We start from the raw sequence: 19390 nt of genomic DNA, 5'->3' as shown, positions 1-19390 counted from the left end.
GAATGCTTCACAGTTTGGCCACATAACTAAAGAAACACTACAGAAAGGATTTCAAAATGTATACTAAAACTATTAAACAACTAGCTATGCATATGGCTCTACTTAAATATCAGATATTCTGCTGATGCTAGCTAGAGAAGATCTCATGAAGGGATACACCTAAATTACATTCCCCAACCTTCATTAAATGTTATTCTTTTCAGATACAAAAAAAATTGTACTTAGTCAAAATGTTGTAGCTACTGTATACAGATCTACTAAGTTGTCACAAAAGATCCAGAAGTAAATTTGTATATAAATGGAACATAAGATTCAGTTATGAAGTTTTCACGTTTGTTGCTCTACGATTGAAGTAAACCCCTCCAGATAAGAACTGCAACCTGTTTACAGTTCCTGGTTAAATTTAACACTTATTTTAAGTTACAATTTGTAAAACATAACAAGAAATTCATTCTCTGCTATCACAGAATCACAGAATGGTTTAGGTTAGAAGGGACCACTGGAGCTCATCTGGTCCAACCTCCCTGCTCAAGCAGGGCCACTGAGAGCAGGTTCTCCAGGCCCATGTCCAGGCAGCTTTTAAAAATCTCCGAGGAGACTCCACAGCCTCTCTGGGCAGCCTGTGCCAGTGCACAGTCACTCACAACGTAATTCAGTGCTTTCCAGCATTCAAACAGAAGCTTTTGTGTTCCTGTTTATGCCCGCTGCCTCTTGTCCTATCCCAGGGCACCACTCAAAATGGTATGGCTCCGTCTCCATTGCAATCTCCCTTCTGGTATTTATATACATTGATAAGAGCTTCCCTGAGCCTCCTGTTCTCCAGGCTGAACAGTCTCAGTTCTCTCAGCTTCCCTTCACAGGACAGGTTCTACAGTAACTTCATCATCTCAGTCACCCTCTGTTGGACTTTCTCCAGTATGCCCATATCTCTCCTGAACTTGGGGGCCCAGAACTGGATACAGTACTCCAGATACTCCAGCCTTGCCAATGCTGAGTAGAGAGGAAGGATCACCTCCCTTGATCTGCTATACCTAAGCTTCAATGGGAACAGTTTCCAAAACCACTGAGAATAAAGAATGAGGAATATTTCCTCTCTCTTTTTGCTAACTTCATTTTATTAGAATTAATTCTACATCAGAATCATACAATCATAGCATGTCTTGGGTTAGAAAGGACCTTAAAGATCATCCAGTTCCAATCCCCTGTCATAGGCAGGGATGCCGCCCACTAGATCAGGTTGGCCAAGGCCCCATCCAATCTGACCTTGAACACCTCCAGAGACGGGACATGCATAGCTTCTGTCGGCAACCTGTGCCAGTGCCTCATTGCCCTCTGAGTAAAGAACTTCCTCCTGACCTCTAATCTGTATCTCCCCTTTTTTTAGCTTATAGCTATTCCTCCTTGTCCTATCACTGTCTGCCCATGTAAAAAGACGCTCTCCATCTTTTTTATAAGCTCCCTTTAAGTATTGAAATGCTGCAATGAGGTCTCCCCAGAGACTTCTCTTTTTTAGGCTGAACAGCCCCAGCTCTCTCAGACTTTATTCATAGGAGAGGTGCTCCAGCCCTCTGATCACCTCCACGGCCATCCTTTGGACCCAAACTAACAGGCTCACGCCTTCCTGGTGCTGGGGTCCCCACACACAGCACCACAAGTGAAGCCCCACGAGGGCAGAGAAGAGGGTGAGAATCGCCTCCCTTGACCAGCTGGTCACAGCTCTGTTTATGCAGCCCAGGATCCAGTTGGCTACATCCTGGGCTGCAAGCCCACACTGCTGACTCATGTCAAGCTTTTTATCCACCAGAACCCCCAAGTCCTTCTCTGCAGGGCTGCTTCTCCCAGTCTGTACTCATGGCTGGGATTTCCCTGACCCAGGTGCAGCACCTTGCACTTGGACTTGTTGAACCTCATTAGGTTCATGTGGGCCCAATACTCAAGCTTCTCCAGGTCCCTTTGGATGGCATCCCTTCTTTCTGTTGGATCAACTGCACCACTCAGCTTGGTGTTGTCTGCAACTTGCTGAGGGTGCACTCAATCCCATTGTCTATGTCATTGATAAAGACACTAAACAGCACTGGTCCCAAGACAGAAGCCCTGAGGGACTCCACCTAGACATAGAGACATTGACCACCACTCTCTGGGTGCAGCCTTCAAGCCAATTCCTTATCCACTGAATGCTCCAGCCTTCAAATCCATACCTCTCCAATTTGGAGATCAGGATGTCATGTGGGACCATGTCAAAGGCCTTACAGAAGACCAGGTAGATGACATCAGTCTATTTTCCCTTGTCAATTAATGCAGCCACTCCATCATAGAAGGCCACCGGATCAGTCAGGCAAGATTTGCCCTCGGTGAAGCCATGCTGGCTGTCTTGGATCACCTCCTTATCTTGCATATGCCTTGACATTGCTTCCAGGAGGATCTGTTCCATGATCTTGTCAGGCACAGAGTTGAGGCTCACCAGCCTGTAGTTCCACAGGTCTTCCTTTCTACCTTTTTTAAAAACAGGAGTGATGTTTCCCTTTTTTCAGTCATTGGGAACTTCACCTGACTGCCAAGAGTTTTCAAGTATGGTGGAGAGAGGCTTGGCAACTCCATCAGCCAATTCCCTCAGGACCCTGGGATGCATGGCATTGGGCCCCATAGACTTATACCTCTTCAGTTTCATCAGGTGCTCATGAACCTGCCCTTCACTTGCAGTGGGAGGGACTTAGTTCCCCCAGTCCCTGTGTAGAGGTTCAGGGAAATGAGAGCCATGGGATGTGTGACTGTCAGTGAAGGGCAACCAGGCGATCATGCCCAGTCAGCATGGATTTATGAAAGGCAGGTCCTGCTTGACAAACCTGATCTCCTTCTATGACAAAGTGACGCGCTTGGTGGATGAGGGAAAGGCTGTGGATGTGGTCTACCTTGACTTCAGTAAGGCTTTTGACACTGTTTCCCACAGCATTCTCCTAAAGAAACTGGCTGCTCGTGGCTTGGACTGGCGTACGCTTCGTTGGATTAGAAACTGGCTGGGTAGCCGGGCCCAAAGAGTCATGGTGAATGGAGTTAAATCCAGTTGTAGGCCAGTCACTAGTGGAGTCCCCCAGGGCTCAGTACTGGAGCCGGTTCTCTTTAATGTCTTTATTGATGACCTGGATGAGGGGATCGAGTGCACCCTCAGTAAGTTTGCAGACGACACCAAGTTAGGTGCATGTGTTGATCTGCTCGAGGGTAGGAAGGCTCTACAGGAGGATCTGGATAGGCTGGACCAATGGGCTGAAGCCAACTGTATGAAGTTCAACAAGGCCAAGTGCCGGGTCCTGCACCTGGGGCGCAACAACCCCAAGCAGAGCTACAGGCTGGGAGATGAGTGGTTGGAAAGCTGCCTGGCAGAGAAGGACCTGGGGGTATTGGTTGATAGGCAGCTGAATATGAGCCAGCAGTGTGCTCAGGTGGCCAAGAAGGCCAACAGCATCCTGGCTTGTATAAGAAACAGTGTAGCCAGCAGGTCTAGGGAAGTGATTGTCCCCCTGTACTCAGCTCTGGTGAGGCCACATCTTGAGTACTGTGTTCAGTTTTGGGCCCTTCGCTACAAGAAGGACATCGAGGTGCTCAAGCGAGTCCAGGGACGGGCAACGAAGCTGGTGAGGGGTCTGGAGCACAAGTCTTACGAGGAACGGCTGAGGGAGCTGGGGTTGTTTAGTCTGGAAAAGAGGAGGCTCAGGGGCGACCTTATCGCACTCTACAGGTACCTTAAAGGAGGCTGTAGTGAGGTGGGGGTTGGTCTATTCTCCTGGTGTCACCAAGTGCCTGGTGACAGGACGAGGGGGAATGGGCTAAAGTTGCGCCAGGGGAGTTTTAGGTTGGATATTAGGAAGAACTTCTTTACTGAAAGGGTTGTTAGGCATTGGAATGGGCTGCCCAGGGAAGTGGTTCAGGCACCATCCCTGGCGGTCTTTAAAAGACGTTTAGATGTAGAGCTTAGTGATATGGTTTAGTGGAGGACTTGTTAGTGTTAGGTCAGAGGTTGGACTCAGTGATCTTGGAGGTCTCTTCCAACCTAGAAGATTCTGTGATTCTGTGAAGACTGAGGCAGAGAAGATGCTGAGTGCCTCAGTCTTCACCATGTCTGTTGTTAGCAGACATGCTAACATGTCTTCCTTCTCCTTTGTCAGAGGGGTAACACTCTCCTTGCACTTTCTTTTTTGGCCAATGTTCCTGTAGAATCCCTTCTTGTTTTTTTTTTTTTTTTGCATCCCTTGCCAAGCTCAGCTCCGTCTGTGTCTTGGCTTTCCTTATCCCATCCCTGCACATCTGGATGGCATCCCTGTTCTCTTCCCACGCCCTGTGTCCCTGCTTTCATTGGCTGTGCATTTCCTTCGTGTACCTCAGTCTGACCAATAGGTCTTACTCAGCCATGCCAGTTTCCTGCCTTCTCTGCTTGATTTCTTACACATGGTTATGGAAGGAACAAGACATCTCTTTTTTTCATGACCTCTTCTTGTAGCATTGCTTTTTATATCTATCCTGAACTTCTACTGAAGCCCAAAAATTCTTGCTTCTCTTGCACTTTTTCCCAAATGTTGGCATCCACTGTCATTGGCAGCCATGGTCTCTGTGGAGCTGTAGATAATTCCTTTGAAGATCACAGTCCAGCCAGTGTGTATATTACCGTTCCATGGATGCTTTACCATTACTGTGCTGCCTTTTACAGCACAGAAGTGGGGATCAGCTATAGCCCCAAATTAGTTGTCATCTGTTGTTAACATTTTGTGACTTATCCTACATGAACTGTTAAACTTTAAGTATGTCAGCTGTGCCTAGTGCAGTGACCTGCCCAATGATGGCAATGTGAATCCTGCTGGTTTTCAAGCTTTTTTTTTCATGATTATATAGATAGCTTTAAAGGAGAATATCTTACCTTGGCGTATAAAAGTTTGGCTAGTATCTAGTAAAATATCACAGCCTTCTACTATTGTTCTTTCTATGGCTAGATTCTTCCGGATGTTTTCTGTGTCACTCACTTCATCATGCATCACCCTGTCAGACACAATAAAAATGCACTTTAAATTCCCTGAAATATATCTTGCACCTGCTGTGTCTATTTTCACTTGCATTTCTTCAGTGTATGCACAGAAAGTACCTAATGTCCTTTGCCACAAAACAGACGTATGCATGCAGTACATGATTATTCCTGAGAAAGTTTTTTTTTTTTTTCCCCCTTTCAAATCATTGTTGCAATCATTTCATTTTTTCAGCAGTAGAACCTATTTTGCCAGAGTTGTTTTTAGACTTTTCCTGGACACACCTGACAGATGCCACCAAGCTAAAAACTCTTCACGGCTCCTAAAGAGTGCTTCTTGATCAGTAATAAGATAGTCTACCACAAAACTGGAAATGTTTTCTAGTTCTTTGTATTAGTTATGTAACACATTTTGGAGTCTTTGTCCTTGATTTTAGGTTCTCACTCTATTCTGCTTCAGCTTACGTTTGAATGTACCATTCACTTCCTCATTGCTCCCTACAACAATCACAGCTTCAATGGCTCACCTCCAAACTTCTTCCACTTATTTTCATAGGTATCCTCCCCTTACACAGAGAAGTACAGTTTTTTCCAAGGCTGAACTCAACCCAGAAGCTTAGATGGTGTTTTGATGTTCCTGAACTGGGACTTGACTGCACTATCTGAAAGTTACTATTCCCTCAAATCTACAATAAATGAATCACAAAGTTTTATATTTATGGTCTGTACTACCTGCCTTATGAGAAGAGGAGGATCAGTCAACCTGAGCCTCCAATTCTGAATGCTCAGGGATGAATTTGTTAGATCAGCAATGAACTCCGACTTATGAGAAGAAGCAGAGTCAAAGCTGTTTGATCTGATTGCACATATAACACTAATCATAGAAATCCTATGGTTTGACTAAATGGAGAGGAGATGCTCTTCTGTGCTTCAAATGGCCTCATAACATGGAAGATCTTGCTAAACACTGCAGGAATCAAACACAGACACTTTTATAAAAGTCACTGCCTGCCCAGCTCTTTGAGAAGCCAGAGCTTGAAGAGGTGGCAGGACGTGACCTGTAGATGACTCAGAAAGCTGCCTGTGTTGAAGATACAGCATGACAAAAGGGAAAAAATAATAAGCTCCAAATTAGTGGGTAGTTTGCACAACATAGCCACTAGGTCTTAACAGCATTAAAAAACTGAACAGTCCAAAGCATGCAATTAACAAAAGCTACAAAGCAATCACTGGTTTACAACTACATATTTCATAAGTATTTATTTAGTGATTACTCCAGATATGCAAGGCGTATGTCCTAGAGTTCATGCAGCATTTCTTTGCTGCATAGCAGAAAGCTGTGTTGCCTAGAGATAGCAACCAAATTTCCTACTGGGCTGACAGAGAGAAATATCTAAGAAAGGATAGGAGATTTCTGGGAAGACATTAATTTTGCAGGTTTTTACAGGGAGCACCAATTCTTAAAATATATCTTTAGCTCCTGTTTATCTTGTATTATTTAAAGCGTATGTGTAGATCAGTAATTTCATTAATACATACAAACTGTAACACAGATTGAGAACTCAGTAGTTTTCAAGATCCTGACTGATCCCCGTTCTCACACAATATCAAAAATGCCCCCCCTTTTTTTTAAACTGTGAAAAAATACATACATGTGTGTATACAAAGGAAATTACTTTGCTCATAACCCAAGGGTAGGTAGTTTCCATAGCAACTCCATTCTCCCCTACCCAAAATACAGGGAAACACTTGTAGATTCGTTAGCCAAAAAAACAGAAAAGCCAAAGTACTAGTATTTTGGCTTTGGTATCTTTATTCTGGTCTGGTTTACTTCCTTTTCTTTAAGACAACTTTTTAAAAAAGAACAAAAGCCAAACCAAAACAAAGAAAACGTTTTTTTCATTTCAGAGTCTTTGATGCAGGATAATCCAAAAAGAAAAGAAAAAAAAAAGGTGAAAAGACTTACCTTGAAAGTTCTTCCAGTTTAGATTTAGCAAATTCAAGGCTCTTTCGTTCAACATGTTCATGTGGTGTGTGAGCCAGAAGTTCATGCAGTGTTATAATGTATCTAGGGATCTTAAAATAAGTTAGGTATAGAATCAGCAAACCCATAAACGAATAATTCCAATACAGCATTTTCTTAAATATTAGCTATTATATTCATCACTAAAGTTTTACAAACATGGTCTTTTTTCTTTTTTTTTTAAACAAATATCCACAGCTAAGTAATTATACATAAACTCTAAATAAAACTGCCAAAGTGAGCAGTTTTATTTAGAGTTTATTTTACTGAGCTATTGGGTGACAGAGGCTGCATATGCATAGGTACATTTTCAGTTTGAGGAAACACAAGTTCTATTTATTACATTTTAAGAAAAAAATCAGGTCAGAGGCAGTGACAAATATGACATAAATTTCATTTTTTCATGCTGCTATCCATGTGCCAACAGAGAAAACTTTCAGAACTCTCTGGGAGATCCATATATACCTTCCCACAATTTTGATAGGATACGTGCATCTAGATTTTTTTATTACTTTGAAAATACCAGCTAACCTTTTAGCATACAGATGAAAGAATTCACATTGTACTAATGGGCATTAAAGGCCGAATAAAAGAACAATGACACTGATTCACTTTGTCATCACTTAAAGCAGTTTCATAATTGTTAAACAGAACCAAGTGATACTACAGTGAACTTATTTTTACAGAGTAAAAGTCATTTAGAAAGTGGAGAGGTGTCTTCTCTTATGCTGAAGTGAAAAGTCCTCAGCAATGACACTGTGCCCATCACATATTGAATAGGTTTCGTATCCTATTTTCTCTTTCCCCTTTAAAATCCCAAGATCTTTCTTAAATTCTTTTTTCAACCAAAAGATCCCCAAACTTTATAATATACAAACTCAAAGCTGAACAAATGCACTGTTACAGGTGGTAATGGCCTTTAGGTTAATACGGTTGACTAGAACTACCACAAATGTCAGTGACCCTATTTTTTTTTTTTTTACTCTCTCTTTTGTCAGTAACTGAACAAACTGAGGGGGTTCACTGTTGTCATGATGAGTAAATTGTTATGTCAATTGGATAAGTCACAAAATCTTCAGACCAGCACTTCATAGACCCATGAAAACAGCTGCAAATAATTAATCCAGGAAGATCAAGACAAAGTATCACAAGGCTAATAAAGTTTTCAAAACTTTTGCAGAATATTTTTTGTTTTCTAAAGACTAGGTCACTGGAGAACAAAATGGTTGCCAAGAGTATTCCTTGTAAAATACTTGTGGTTGTTCTAGCTTGTTATACCAGTTATATTGCTGCATATCCCTGCAGCAGGTCAGAAATTGAGAATTTGTTTCTCAGCTTTTCTTTTTTGGTCTTTTGGCACTAGTCCTCATCTAACATCCTCCTTGAACATACACAAGATTCTGGATAGAGCTGAATCAGTGTAGTTGGAGAAAAGATCTCTACAGGCAGTGCCTAATAAATAAATGAAAACTAAATTAATTTGCACGAGACTACTACAGTTAAGCAAAAAGCATCTTCTATCAATCATAATTTCAGTAACACAAAATGATTCAACCAAACAATAAAAACAAACAGTGAAAAAAATGTACAGAGACTACCTGAAACATGGGGTAAGTAAGGAAAGTTTCCAGCATTCGCCCCTCACATGCTGGGTTGGCTTCATATTGCTTCAAGAGTTTGTCAAAATCTCTGTTTTGCTTACAGTTTGCCAGTACTTGTAGACTATATTGATGATTCCGAACAAATTCTTGATATATGTTCAGCATTGGCAGCAGAATGTCAAATAAGTCAGCTAGAAAAAGTCAAGAAATGCTTTTTTTTTTTCCAGCTACCCATCTCTTGGAATGTACTTTTAAAGAAACTGCTATGTTCTATGGAAGTGAATTACTGTAATCAGTACTGAGATTTTAGAAGCATTAAACTTGGTTCCTCCACCTGCCAAAATACAGTTGTTCTGATTAGTAATCAGCTAATATCACTGAAAATTCAGGGGCCCATGTCTAAACAATGCTTAGCGTAGAGGCTAACCCAGAGGCATTCTCATATATGGACTTCTAGAGAGTCATATTACTGCTCACATGGAACATTCACTACACCAGATCACATGGTGTTACTTCTGCAAATGTATTCCACTCAAAAAGGACACTACCTTTTTTAAAAATAAATAAAATAAAAAAAACCAGCCACTGTAGTTTCAAAAATAATTAAGAAAATTGTACCCTTAGAGAAAATACAGTAACTTACCTAGAATTAAGGTAGGCCAATTAGCTATTCTTGCTTTTAAACCTTGGTGAAATATTTCATGAAGAAACATGATTGTTTCACTGAAAAACAAGTATTTAAAGAAAAAAAAGAAATTCAGGTCTATTTTCTCATTTGTAATTCAAAGAGGAACATATCTTCATGGATATCAGTGTATTTTGCACTTCGGTAGAAAAAAATAGAAGACAGTCATTATTATAGAAGTAAATGCCTCATTTTATTATACTGTGTAAAATTTTTAGTATAGTATCTTTTCAAAATGCATATTATTTACTGTAGAAAGCATATTCTAACTGCTTAGTCTTTTAAGTAAAAGCATCTATTAAATAACATATTCCACACACGTTAAATAATAGAGTATCCTTGGCAATGCATTCAGTATTTAACAGGATCAATAAGATGCAGAAAAACTCTAGCCAGTGGTAGTCATCTATATTCTTATTTGCTGCTCTTCAGAATTTGAAGCTTAGAACTTTTCTGTAACATGAACCTTAATATTGTACTTTAGCTCATGAGGTCAGCAGAATCAAGAATCAACATTAGAGGCATCCCAATTGTAAGTGAAACCATGAAGAGTGAAGTGATTATGCATACACTATTATGAAAGGGAAGCCTGTCTCATAACTAAAGCACCATGTTCTTTTTCTTAGAGTTTTGGGGCAGACTTGGATGCAATCTCAATCCTGTTTAAAATTCTAGATGCCTGCTGGCTTATTTTTGCTTACTCATTAAAACGGCACTTGGATGCTTAATGCAAAGAACAATTATTTTTTGTAGGATATGAACAGACAAGCAAGAGAGAAGGAGGTTCCTTAGGCACGGCAAAAGCAAATAGGAAATATGACATAGTCATCCTCAGGGTCTTATCCAGATCATATGAGGCCAGTAAGTCCAATTTTGCTCTCAAAAGAGAAAAGGAAAGAAGAAAGGTGGCAGAAAATTTAAGAGAACTGCCCCACGAGGCATTATATTCCTCTAGCAAAGAAGACAAAGAATGTAAGGAGGCACAGAGGATTAACTGGCTTCAAACAGCATCACAGACAGCACCTTGCCTCTTACCCTAAGGAAATGTGGTCCTCCTCAGTCACATTACTTACATCAGAACAACAACAACAACAACAACAACAAAAAACACAAATGCCAAACTTCACTACTGCAAATTCAAGCAGAATGGGAAGAAGTGGTCAGACAAATCCCCAAAAGCAACTAAAAAAAAACAAACCTACCTGTTGAGGAAAATGCTACTAACATCATCGTGACTGATAGGTGGCTTCTTTGAACTTGCAGCCATTCTTAAGGGCCTCAGAAAACAGTTCACAAGAACATAAAGTTGATGCACATATTCAGATTCAGCCTCAACCATGTTAAAAACTATCTGATTCCTTTTTCTCATACTTTCTGCATGAGGAGAACAAATATAATCTTGGACAATAGTCTTCCATTTTCTTCTACATAGCCAGCCCCGCATAAAGCTCTGAACCTAAAGACACCAAGTAGAAAAGAAGAATGAGATGACTTAAAATAAGTTTTTCACTGTAGAAATAATCGTCTGTGTGAAATGCTTCTGTCAAAAAAATAAATAAATATGTTGTCCTCTACAACTTTACTGATCCATAATTGTTCCTGAATTATATTTTGTAGATATCTATTTATTAATAGAAGCATTTGATATCAAACAAGCATTTGATAACGTTGGTAATATTTGTTTCCCAACCATATACGTATCAAAGTACCTTTTACCGCAGGCTCAAAGGTTGTACCTTTTCATATACTCTTCCTGTCAGCACAACTATCCTATAGACTGCCCTGGTTATCTTAACTCCTTTTACTTCCCCTTACGTATTTCTCACTTTCTTATATCCCCGATCATATTGTATGAGGTTTTCATGGAACGCATTTCAAAACAGATTTTGATATCAGCATTGACATAATTCTGAAACAGCCGTTAGGCTCAGATTGCTTTCTGTTTTGTATAGATACTACTTACTGTTTGCATTTAAAGCTACATATACTATTTAATATCAGACACCTAGGCGAGCGATACTACGATTCAGAAAAGTCAGATTTTTGCCATTCTTAAGAGGTATCTCTATGTCATAGAAAAATCTACTTAGGTATAATATCCACTGAAGTTACAAGTGGACAAAAGACTACAGAAAAGGTCTACTTCTGGTCACAGAAAACTTCAGTATGTCTTTTCCTTGACCGTGATGTGATGATCATTCATTTTGAAAGAGAAATGGAAAATTTCACTGGTAACAGTTTACTCTGAATAAATATCTTTGAAAAAAAAAAGTGGGAGGGGGTAACTGTCAAAACAATCAAGATGTAGAATGCAGTGAATCAGAATCAGAACTCTCCTTGTACTAAAAGAGGCATTTCTGGCTCTATTACAATGTTAAATCTGGATGAAAAGGAAAATTCATACAAGCGTACCAGCTCAATACCTGACTCAGACTATGTGACCCAGAAATGGTTAGTGAAACTAAGTCCATATAGCAGAAAAGAAATGTAATTTAAGAGATAGTGAAAATACGGGTGACAGATACAGGACCACATCTTCAAGCATGATTTCCATTTATGCTCATGTATTAGGATTTGTAGGATACAGCTATGTGCAGTGTTCTGGAGGCTGGTTTTATCCAGCCTTAAGCAGTATTATGAAAAGCTACACATGTAAATACCATACAGTTTGGGTCAGTTATTGCCTTGATACTAAAAACACTGGCCATAGTATCCTAGCACTATCAGCATCAAACAGACCAGCAGACAACCTGAAACAATAATGCTCTCTGCATTTTCAATATTTGTGTTCCATCTGCAGTGACAGAACGTAAGCTATTCTTTTATATCTTTACAAGCATTTTTATAAGAAAGGAGTACAAAGTTAATACATGCTTGATTCCCACAGGACATAGCCCATGACTGAATTTCACTCTTCATAAGCAGTCAAATTCAAAGTGCAACCTTCTATAATCAACTGAATATAAACAAAGTGAAAACAAATACTTAAGTAACAAAGACACTCAGGGATAAATAGCCCCTGAAACATATTAAGTTGATATAATTTAAGTGGTTTAAGTAGGATCAGGGCAAAAGACATCTGGACAGTTGAGCGTACTTAATCAAACAGTACCTGAATGCAAAACTAGACAGACTAAAATACACAAGCAACCTCCCACATTCCATTTTTCTCCTTTCAAACACAGAACATTGCATATTTACCTTTTTAATTTTTTTAATATCTGGATCCTCATCTTCCTGGTTGCCTTGATAAGGTCGCATTCTTTCTTTTGTTTTATTGAGAGCTATAATCTGACAAAAACAATCATTCATTAAATGCTTTTTTGCAATTAAGTTCTTTGCTACAGAACTAACAAAAATCTTTACCCCTTCTTCAAAAGCTCTTCCTAAAAACTGTTAAAGCTGCATGGAATGACAAGCACATTTTTGGTCACAGAGAGATAAACACAGTTCTCAGAAAACAAACAAGGCTTTTGATCCAGATGACAGAAGGACCGAAAGAGATATGGTTCTCCTCTCAAAATGAAGTGTGTCTTTCAGACCTTCTCAGCTCAGAACTGCAACAAAACTTCTAACATTCAATGAAATAGAGTAGCTTGGAATGGTCCACAATAATGTCACAACCGAAGACGGTGTTTAGAGGACCAAATATCATGTGCGAAGACAGGTAGGAAGTAATACCACCAGTGGGATCAATATTGCAAAGCAACATGTCATCTTAAATTCTCTGACAATGTAGTAATCCAATCAGATTTTCTGCCTGTAATATTTCTAAGAAAAACATCTAGCCAAGGGTTCATAGGAGGACTATTACATGTAGACCTTACTGGGTACTGTTATTTTTGCAAATATTACAGAAATATTAAAAATGATTATAATGCACATAGCAAAACATTACAGTTGATTGGTTGCTTGATGGCTCTGTCACATACCTCAGATTTAAGTCTTTCAATTTCTGTGTCTTGATCTTCAAGCTGATGTCGAAGTTGATTGGCTGCAATCTTCTCAGTCTCTACAATTTGCACAAGATGAATGTACTTCTGCATTAGTACCTCCCTTTCAATCAGAATATCTGAATAACTAAAAAGGAAAACATTTAATTTAGTAAAAGTAGCCAGATGTTGTCTTTCATATTTCCTTATGGAATATTGACAGAAAAAAACATCACATTAATGACAAGAAATCTGCAAAACTGTGTTTGTTTGATCTAATATAAAATTAATAGCTTAGTCATAAATAATCTAAACCTATGAAGTGTTCAATAATCTTTTTAGAGATAGGAGTCAGCAGTATCCACTATCCCAGAACCCAAAGCAAGATAATTGCACTGATCTTTTTAAAAGCTTCTAATTTTCAGGTTAAGCTCAAGAACTCTATTCATTCAATTTCTTTAATTATTTTAAGAGCTGCACTTTTTTTTTTCTTCTTTTTTTTTTTTTTTTTTTCCCTCTTCCTGTCAGCTGTGGGGATTTGGGAGAAGCATTTGATACTTCATCTGAACTATTTCTAATTCTCTCTACCTCTCAGGTTTCTTCAAGAAGAATTCCCATCATAACCTTCAACATTATTATTTTTGTTTCCTAATACCTATTTTATTGATGAGGTCAGTTTGATATTACTCAAATAAATGCATTTAATCTAATTAGTAACAGGAACTGTGCTATCAGTCCTTCCTTTTATCTTTTAGCTAGTTTCCGTCAATTAGTATTTTCCTGAAAAGGGACAGTGTCCCTAGAGCGATTAAATATCACAACCAGAGCTGTGATGAGCACCAATAGCTTTAAACTAAAAGAGGTAAGATTTAGATTAACGGTTAGGAGGAAATTCTTCACTCAGAGGGTGGTGAGGAACTGGAACAGGTTGCCCAGAGAAGCTGTGGATGCCCCATCCCTGGAGAGGTTCAAGGGCAGGCTGGATGGGGCTTTGAGCAACCCAGTCTGGTGGGAGGTGTCCCTGCCCATGGCAGGGGGTTGGAACTAGGCAAAGTTTAAGGTCCCTTCCAGCCCAAGCCGTTCCATGATCATATAGGAAGTACTCTTTACAACTTCAGATAAAGAAGAAATCAGCTGTTCCTACTCAACATCTTCACCAGACTGATCTTTCACGTGATTCAATCTCTCTGACATAGATAACTTAAATGTGCAAGAAAGTACAGTCCTATGAAGTGCTTGTTTGCTGACAATGATTCAGCAAAATCTACAGACACATACAGCCTCTTTACCTAATCTCTGGGATCTTGTTCCTCTGGGATTTAAATAATTAGCCACTCACCCCAGCTGAGCGGTGTAATTGACCTGCTGGAGGGATGGGATGCCACCCAGAGGGACCTGGGCAGGCCTGAGAGGTGGGCCAGTGCGAACCTCATGGAGTTCAACAAGGCCAAGTGCAAGGTCCTGCACCTGGGGCGGGGCAATCCCAAGCACAAATACTGGCTGGACAATGAATGGATAGAGGGGAGCCCTGTGAAGAAGAATCTGGGGGTATTGGTGGTTGAAAAACTGAACATGAGCTGCCAATGTGTACTTGCAGCCCAGAGAGCCAACCATATCCTGGGCTGCACCAAAAGCAGTGTGCCCAGCAGGGCGAGGGAGGCGATTGTCCCGCTCTGCTCTGCTCTCGTAAGACCCCACCTGGAGCCCTGTGCTCAGCTCTGGGGTCCCCAGAACAAGAAGAACACAGAAGTAATAGAACAAATCCAGAGGAGGGACGCAAAGGTGATCAAGGGGCTGGATCACCTCTCCTGTGGAGACAGGCTGAGGGAGTTGGGGATGTTCAGCCTGGAGGAGAGAAGGCTCCAGGAGACCTTACAGTGGCCTTCCAATGCCTAAAGGGGGCTGCAGGAAAGCTGGGGAAGGACTCTGTGTCAGGGGGTGTAGAGATAGGACAAGGGGGAACAGCATTAAACTAAACAAGGGTAGGTTTTGATTAGATATTATGAAGAAATGCTTCACTCTGAGGGTGGTGAGGCACTGGAACAGGTTGCCCAGAGAAGCTGTGGGTTCCCCATCCGTGGAAGTGCTTGAGGCCAGGCTGGAATCGGGCCTTGAGCAACCTAGTCTGGTGGGAGGTGTCTCTGCCCATGGCAGGGGGGTTGGAACTAGATGGTCTTTAAGGTCTCTTCCAACCAAAGCCATTCTGTGATTTGCAAGATAAAGACCAAACACAAAACATGGCAGAACTAAGGCCTAAAATTTGGCAAGGGATCTTTTATTATTTTACGATCTATCATAACTTTCCTGCTATCATGGTTGCACAGGATTTGACAGATGGGATTTCTGGATTGCACATCTTTTCTTTCTTAATTTCTTTCCACTTGTTACAGCACTCATTTAAAAACAATCATTTCCTATTAAATACTGTGCTGCTTTTATAAATGCAGCAACGTGCATCCTCTTCATCATTTTCAATATATATATTTAATGCCTATTCAATTGGTATTAGCAGATTACATACTTGTGGGGACACTATTTAGTACAACTACTAAATTCACTGCTTAACCTGAAAAGCAAGCTTAGATTTAAAATAGAATGAGTTCCCACAGCCACCATAAAGCAGAAGTTTTTCCTCCTTGAATGTATTATGAGAAGAACAGTAAGTGAATTCAATTCAACTGCATTTAATTTTATATTTTAACCACTGCAACTGTAAACAATAAGTAGCCAAAATAGTCACTGGGCATCTCTTCCAACAAATAAAACACCATCCCTGAAAAAATCTACTATGGAGCAATCCATATACCTTAGGTGGAATAAAAGGTAATAACATATGAGATTTAGTGCTTTAAAAATGTTTCTTAATGATCTTTTCTGTTTTGCAAGAACTGCGGTTTGTTTGTTTTTCTCAGAACCGTAATACTTAGTCTCCTTGTACCTTAAGAAGCATTTGCACATGGTAAGTGCCTGAGTTAGACACACAGATAGCACTTGCACTTTTACAATGGTAAGAGATGTTACAAAGACAAAAACATATGTAACTGAGAGGAAAATTTAGTCCTTAGCACCTGAAGCACCACTTTGATTTACATTTAAGATGAAAAGTAGACTTTTCTTACCAGAAGCAGATCCAAATAGGTGACAAGACTCCCCCCGCCCTTTTTTTTTTTTTGGTATTATTCTTTTTAAAATTTTTCTTTCTTGCTTTCACTACAAAAGGTTTCCAGTACAAAAAAATGACAGATTTGAATTTGTCTTTATTTAAGAACAGGGAAAACACTAAGATACAGAATCGTAAAGGGTGAACAGCTGCTACAGTCCAAACTGGCGTAAGATTCAGAGTACTAACATATACAATGTTTTTCTTTTACTATTTTATTATTTGTATTTTTCTCCTTTAGGGGAAGAAACTTCATCCAGATTTTTCAGTTTCTTAAGATGCATTAGTCTTTCTTTACAAGAGAATGAGAACTTTACCATGAAAGACTGAAAAGTTTCTTCTTTTTTTTTCTTTTTCTTTTTGAGATGTATATAGTATATTTTGCTTGGATAGTGGCTTTGGCTGAATAAAATGTCAGTCTCAGCCTGGAAACCAAACATTTCCTTCACTTCTATAATTAGCAGTACAAAAAGGAGTTAATTAGAAAAACTTGTGTACACCTACAGTAACTTAGAATAGGTTAGACATTTTCCTTCTCAAAACTGCTACTTGCCCTGGGAAATGAAAACTACAAGATTTTGGAATACAGTTCTCTCAGTTCTAACAACCCTTTTCTCTGCATTTCTCACCCCTTTCTTTGCATTTAAGAGTTAAGAGATCATGCCTAAATTGCTAATGTGTATATCCAGCATAATCCCTGGAGCCTTCAAATAGGGCATGGCTTCAATAATGAATCAGCAAGCTTCTAATTGATTATACATGTATACAAAATCAATCGTTAAAGAAAATGGTACCAAAGCATTCAAATGTCAAAGGCAGATGAAAAATTCCTAAAACAACCTGTAAGCAGACAGCCTGGATCTAGTTCTCTTGTTAAGGTATTGTTTAACAGAAGAAAACAACTACTGTGAACCATAGATTTCTGTGAGGTGGTATTAGCATTTTACTGAGAGAAGCAATTCTGCAACTTTATCACAATAGGTAGTAAGACTCGAAGACTGAGCAATTTGAAAGGTGAGGCTATACCTACCTCTTACTATTGCATGCAGAGGCAGATAAATACAAGAACCTTAAGCTTTGACTGATCACTACCTAACACATAGAGATAGGGAGAAACAAAGTAGGTCCTGAAGAAAATATGCCTCATTTACACCCCATGGGAGTTGACATGCTCAGAAAATATAGGAAAAATGCAGAAATTTAGGAAGTGTCTCATTGTTAGGAACTCCCTTTTGTAGAAGCAGATGAAGATAAAAGTCTGCAGTAGAGATATCAGCAAATATAACGGATTTTTGTACTGAATTCAGAACAGAATTATGGTTATCTGTGCCAGGGACAGTTTAGGTTAGATATTAGGAGAAATTTCTTTACTGAAAGGGTTGTGTGGCATTGGAATGGGCTGCCCAGGGGAGTGGTTGTGTCACCATCCCTGGGGGTCTTCAAGAAATGTGTAGATGTGGTGCTTAGTAGCATGGTTTAGTGGTGGACTTGTCAGTAGTAGGTTAAAGGTTGGACTAGATGATTTTGGAAGTGTTTTCCAACCTGAATGATTCTATGATTCTTTGTACTGAATGTTAATTGTACTAAAACTACTCAGGTAGCTGAAAGCACCATGCAGTGGACCTGGGAACAAATATTTATGACTCTATCAAATCACCCTAAAGATATGAAATGCAAAATGCAACCTAATCAGTTCTTTGTGAAAAGCAGGCAACATGACTTTGGGGGTGTTGCATGCAAAAGAAATTGAAAATCCATCTGCCTATTTGAACTACCCTCAAGCAGCTATAGGAATCCTCACCAAAGGAGGAACAGCTTCCAACCAGGTTTTTAAGTCTACCCACACAGTAGATGGTAAATGTTACAACAGAATTTACACAATCCATCCCTATGACTGTAATCAATGTGACTTGTGAGACCACCTGTACACAACTACAATTAAGCTTTAATGAATTCCTTATCATATGGGATATCAAAGATGACCTATGGCTGTGAGAGTTACAGGGCTGCAGCTTACTGGAAGACATGAAATTAAGATGGACTTTCAGACACACTTGGACAGCTGTTTAGAAAGGCTGTAAAACTGGTATCAGCTGATTTCCAGTCAAACAGATGGAAAATGGCACTTGGACTAACAAACAACTACAGCAATCAGGGTGAGGGTTAGGGGGTGATATACTGGGAAACATGCAAAGTCCACACCCCAAACAGCTCTTGATTTTTCTAACTGAGATATGGAAATAAACTGGAACACAAGCCCTTTCAAAAGAGTGGCCCCAACAACCACTGGAAAGTTTGTGAAACCAAGCCAGGTGAGTTGGGGAATCGCTCTAGGACCATGGATAATTTGGAGGAGAATGCTACCCTCTTATGAGACAGTGAGACAATCCTGAAAACACACCTCATTAATCAATGCATTACCCATCAAACTCCAAAACATGGGGCCCACTACAACTCACACAAAATGAACAGCTGTTTCAATTGTTCTGGTACTCTTTTATCCAAGAAAAGCTGACTATAGGAATGAATCTACAAGCAAACTTGGGCAGAAAGGCACATTACCCCTTTATGCAAAACTGGGACAGAATTCAACAGCAGCTATACAGTACAGACCAAATACAATGGGAAGGGACACTCCTCACTGCGTGAACTGAGGCTCCACTGAGCTCTTAAGAACTTGCAGCTACTGTCTCTGGAGGATGGGATTGGTGGGATTTCAAGTATTCACTTAGAAAACAACTACCACACCAATCACCTGGACAGCCATAATTACCAATATAACAATCACAGCCTCTAGAGTTTTTTGTCTACCTAAAGTGTTGTGTGCTGATGCAGAAATGACAGAGAAGGGAAACACAACGGAAACTGATCTGCCAAGACATGCAAGCCCCCCTCATGAGCTTAAGGAGTACTTTGCAGCAGCAAAGATGTCAGCTACAGGAACATAGCTCTCCTGGGGGATAAGACAGGCTTCCAGGTGC

At 39.9% G+C, this 19390-nt stretch overlaps 1 protein-coding gene across 4 annotated transcripts in view; it reads right to left on the bottom strand.

Moving 5' to 3' along the window:
- The window catches only part of RASGRF2 (Ras protein specific guanine nucleotide releasing factor 2), a 139807-nt gene that overhangs the window by 73769 nt on the left and 46648 nt on the right, over window positions 1-19390 (bottom strand). For all 4 annotated transcript variants that reach the window (XR_010827478.1, XM_048054350.2, XM_048054348.2 and 1 more), the window contains exons 3-9: window positions 13250-13397; window positions 12519-12608; window positions 10520-10773; window positions 9276-9355; window positions 8630-8823; window positions 6975-7084; window positions 4907-5025 (exon numbers count right to left, since the gene is read on the bottom strand). Coding sequence is in view for 3 of the 4 variants with exons in the window: in XM_048054350.2 (XP_047910307.1) it covers window positions 4907-5025; window positions 6975-7084; window positions 8630-8823; window positions 9276-9355; window positions 10520-10773; window positions 12519-12608; window positions 13250-13397 (995 nt within the window). In the remaining variant the exon portion in view is untranslated. The remainder of the gene's footprint in view (window positions 1-4906; window positions 5026-6974; window positions 7085-8629; window positions 8824-9275; window positions 9356-10519; window positions 10774-12518; window positions 12609-13249; window positions 13398-19390) is intronic.

Source organism: Anser cygnoides, chromosome Z, assembly GCF_040182565.1.
Source record: "Anser cygnoides isolate HZ-2024a breed goose chromosome Z, Taihu_goose_T2T_genome, whole genome shotgun sequence".
Lineage (NCBI taxonomy): Eukaryota > Metazoa > Chordata > Aves > Anseriformes > Anatidae > Anser > Anser cygnoides.
This window is presented reverse-complemented; position numbering and strand designations above follow the sequence as displayed.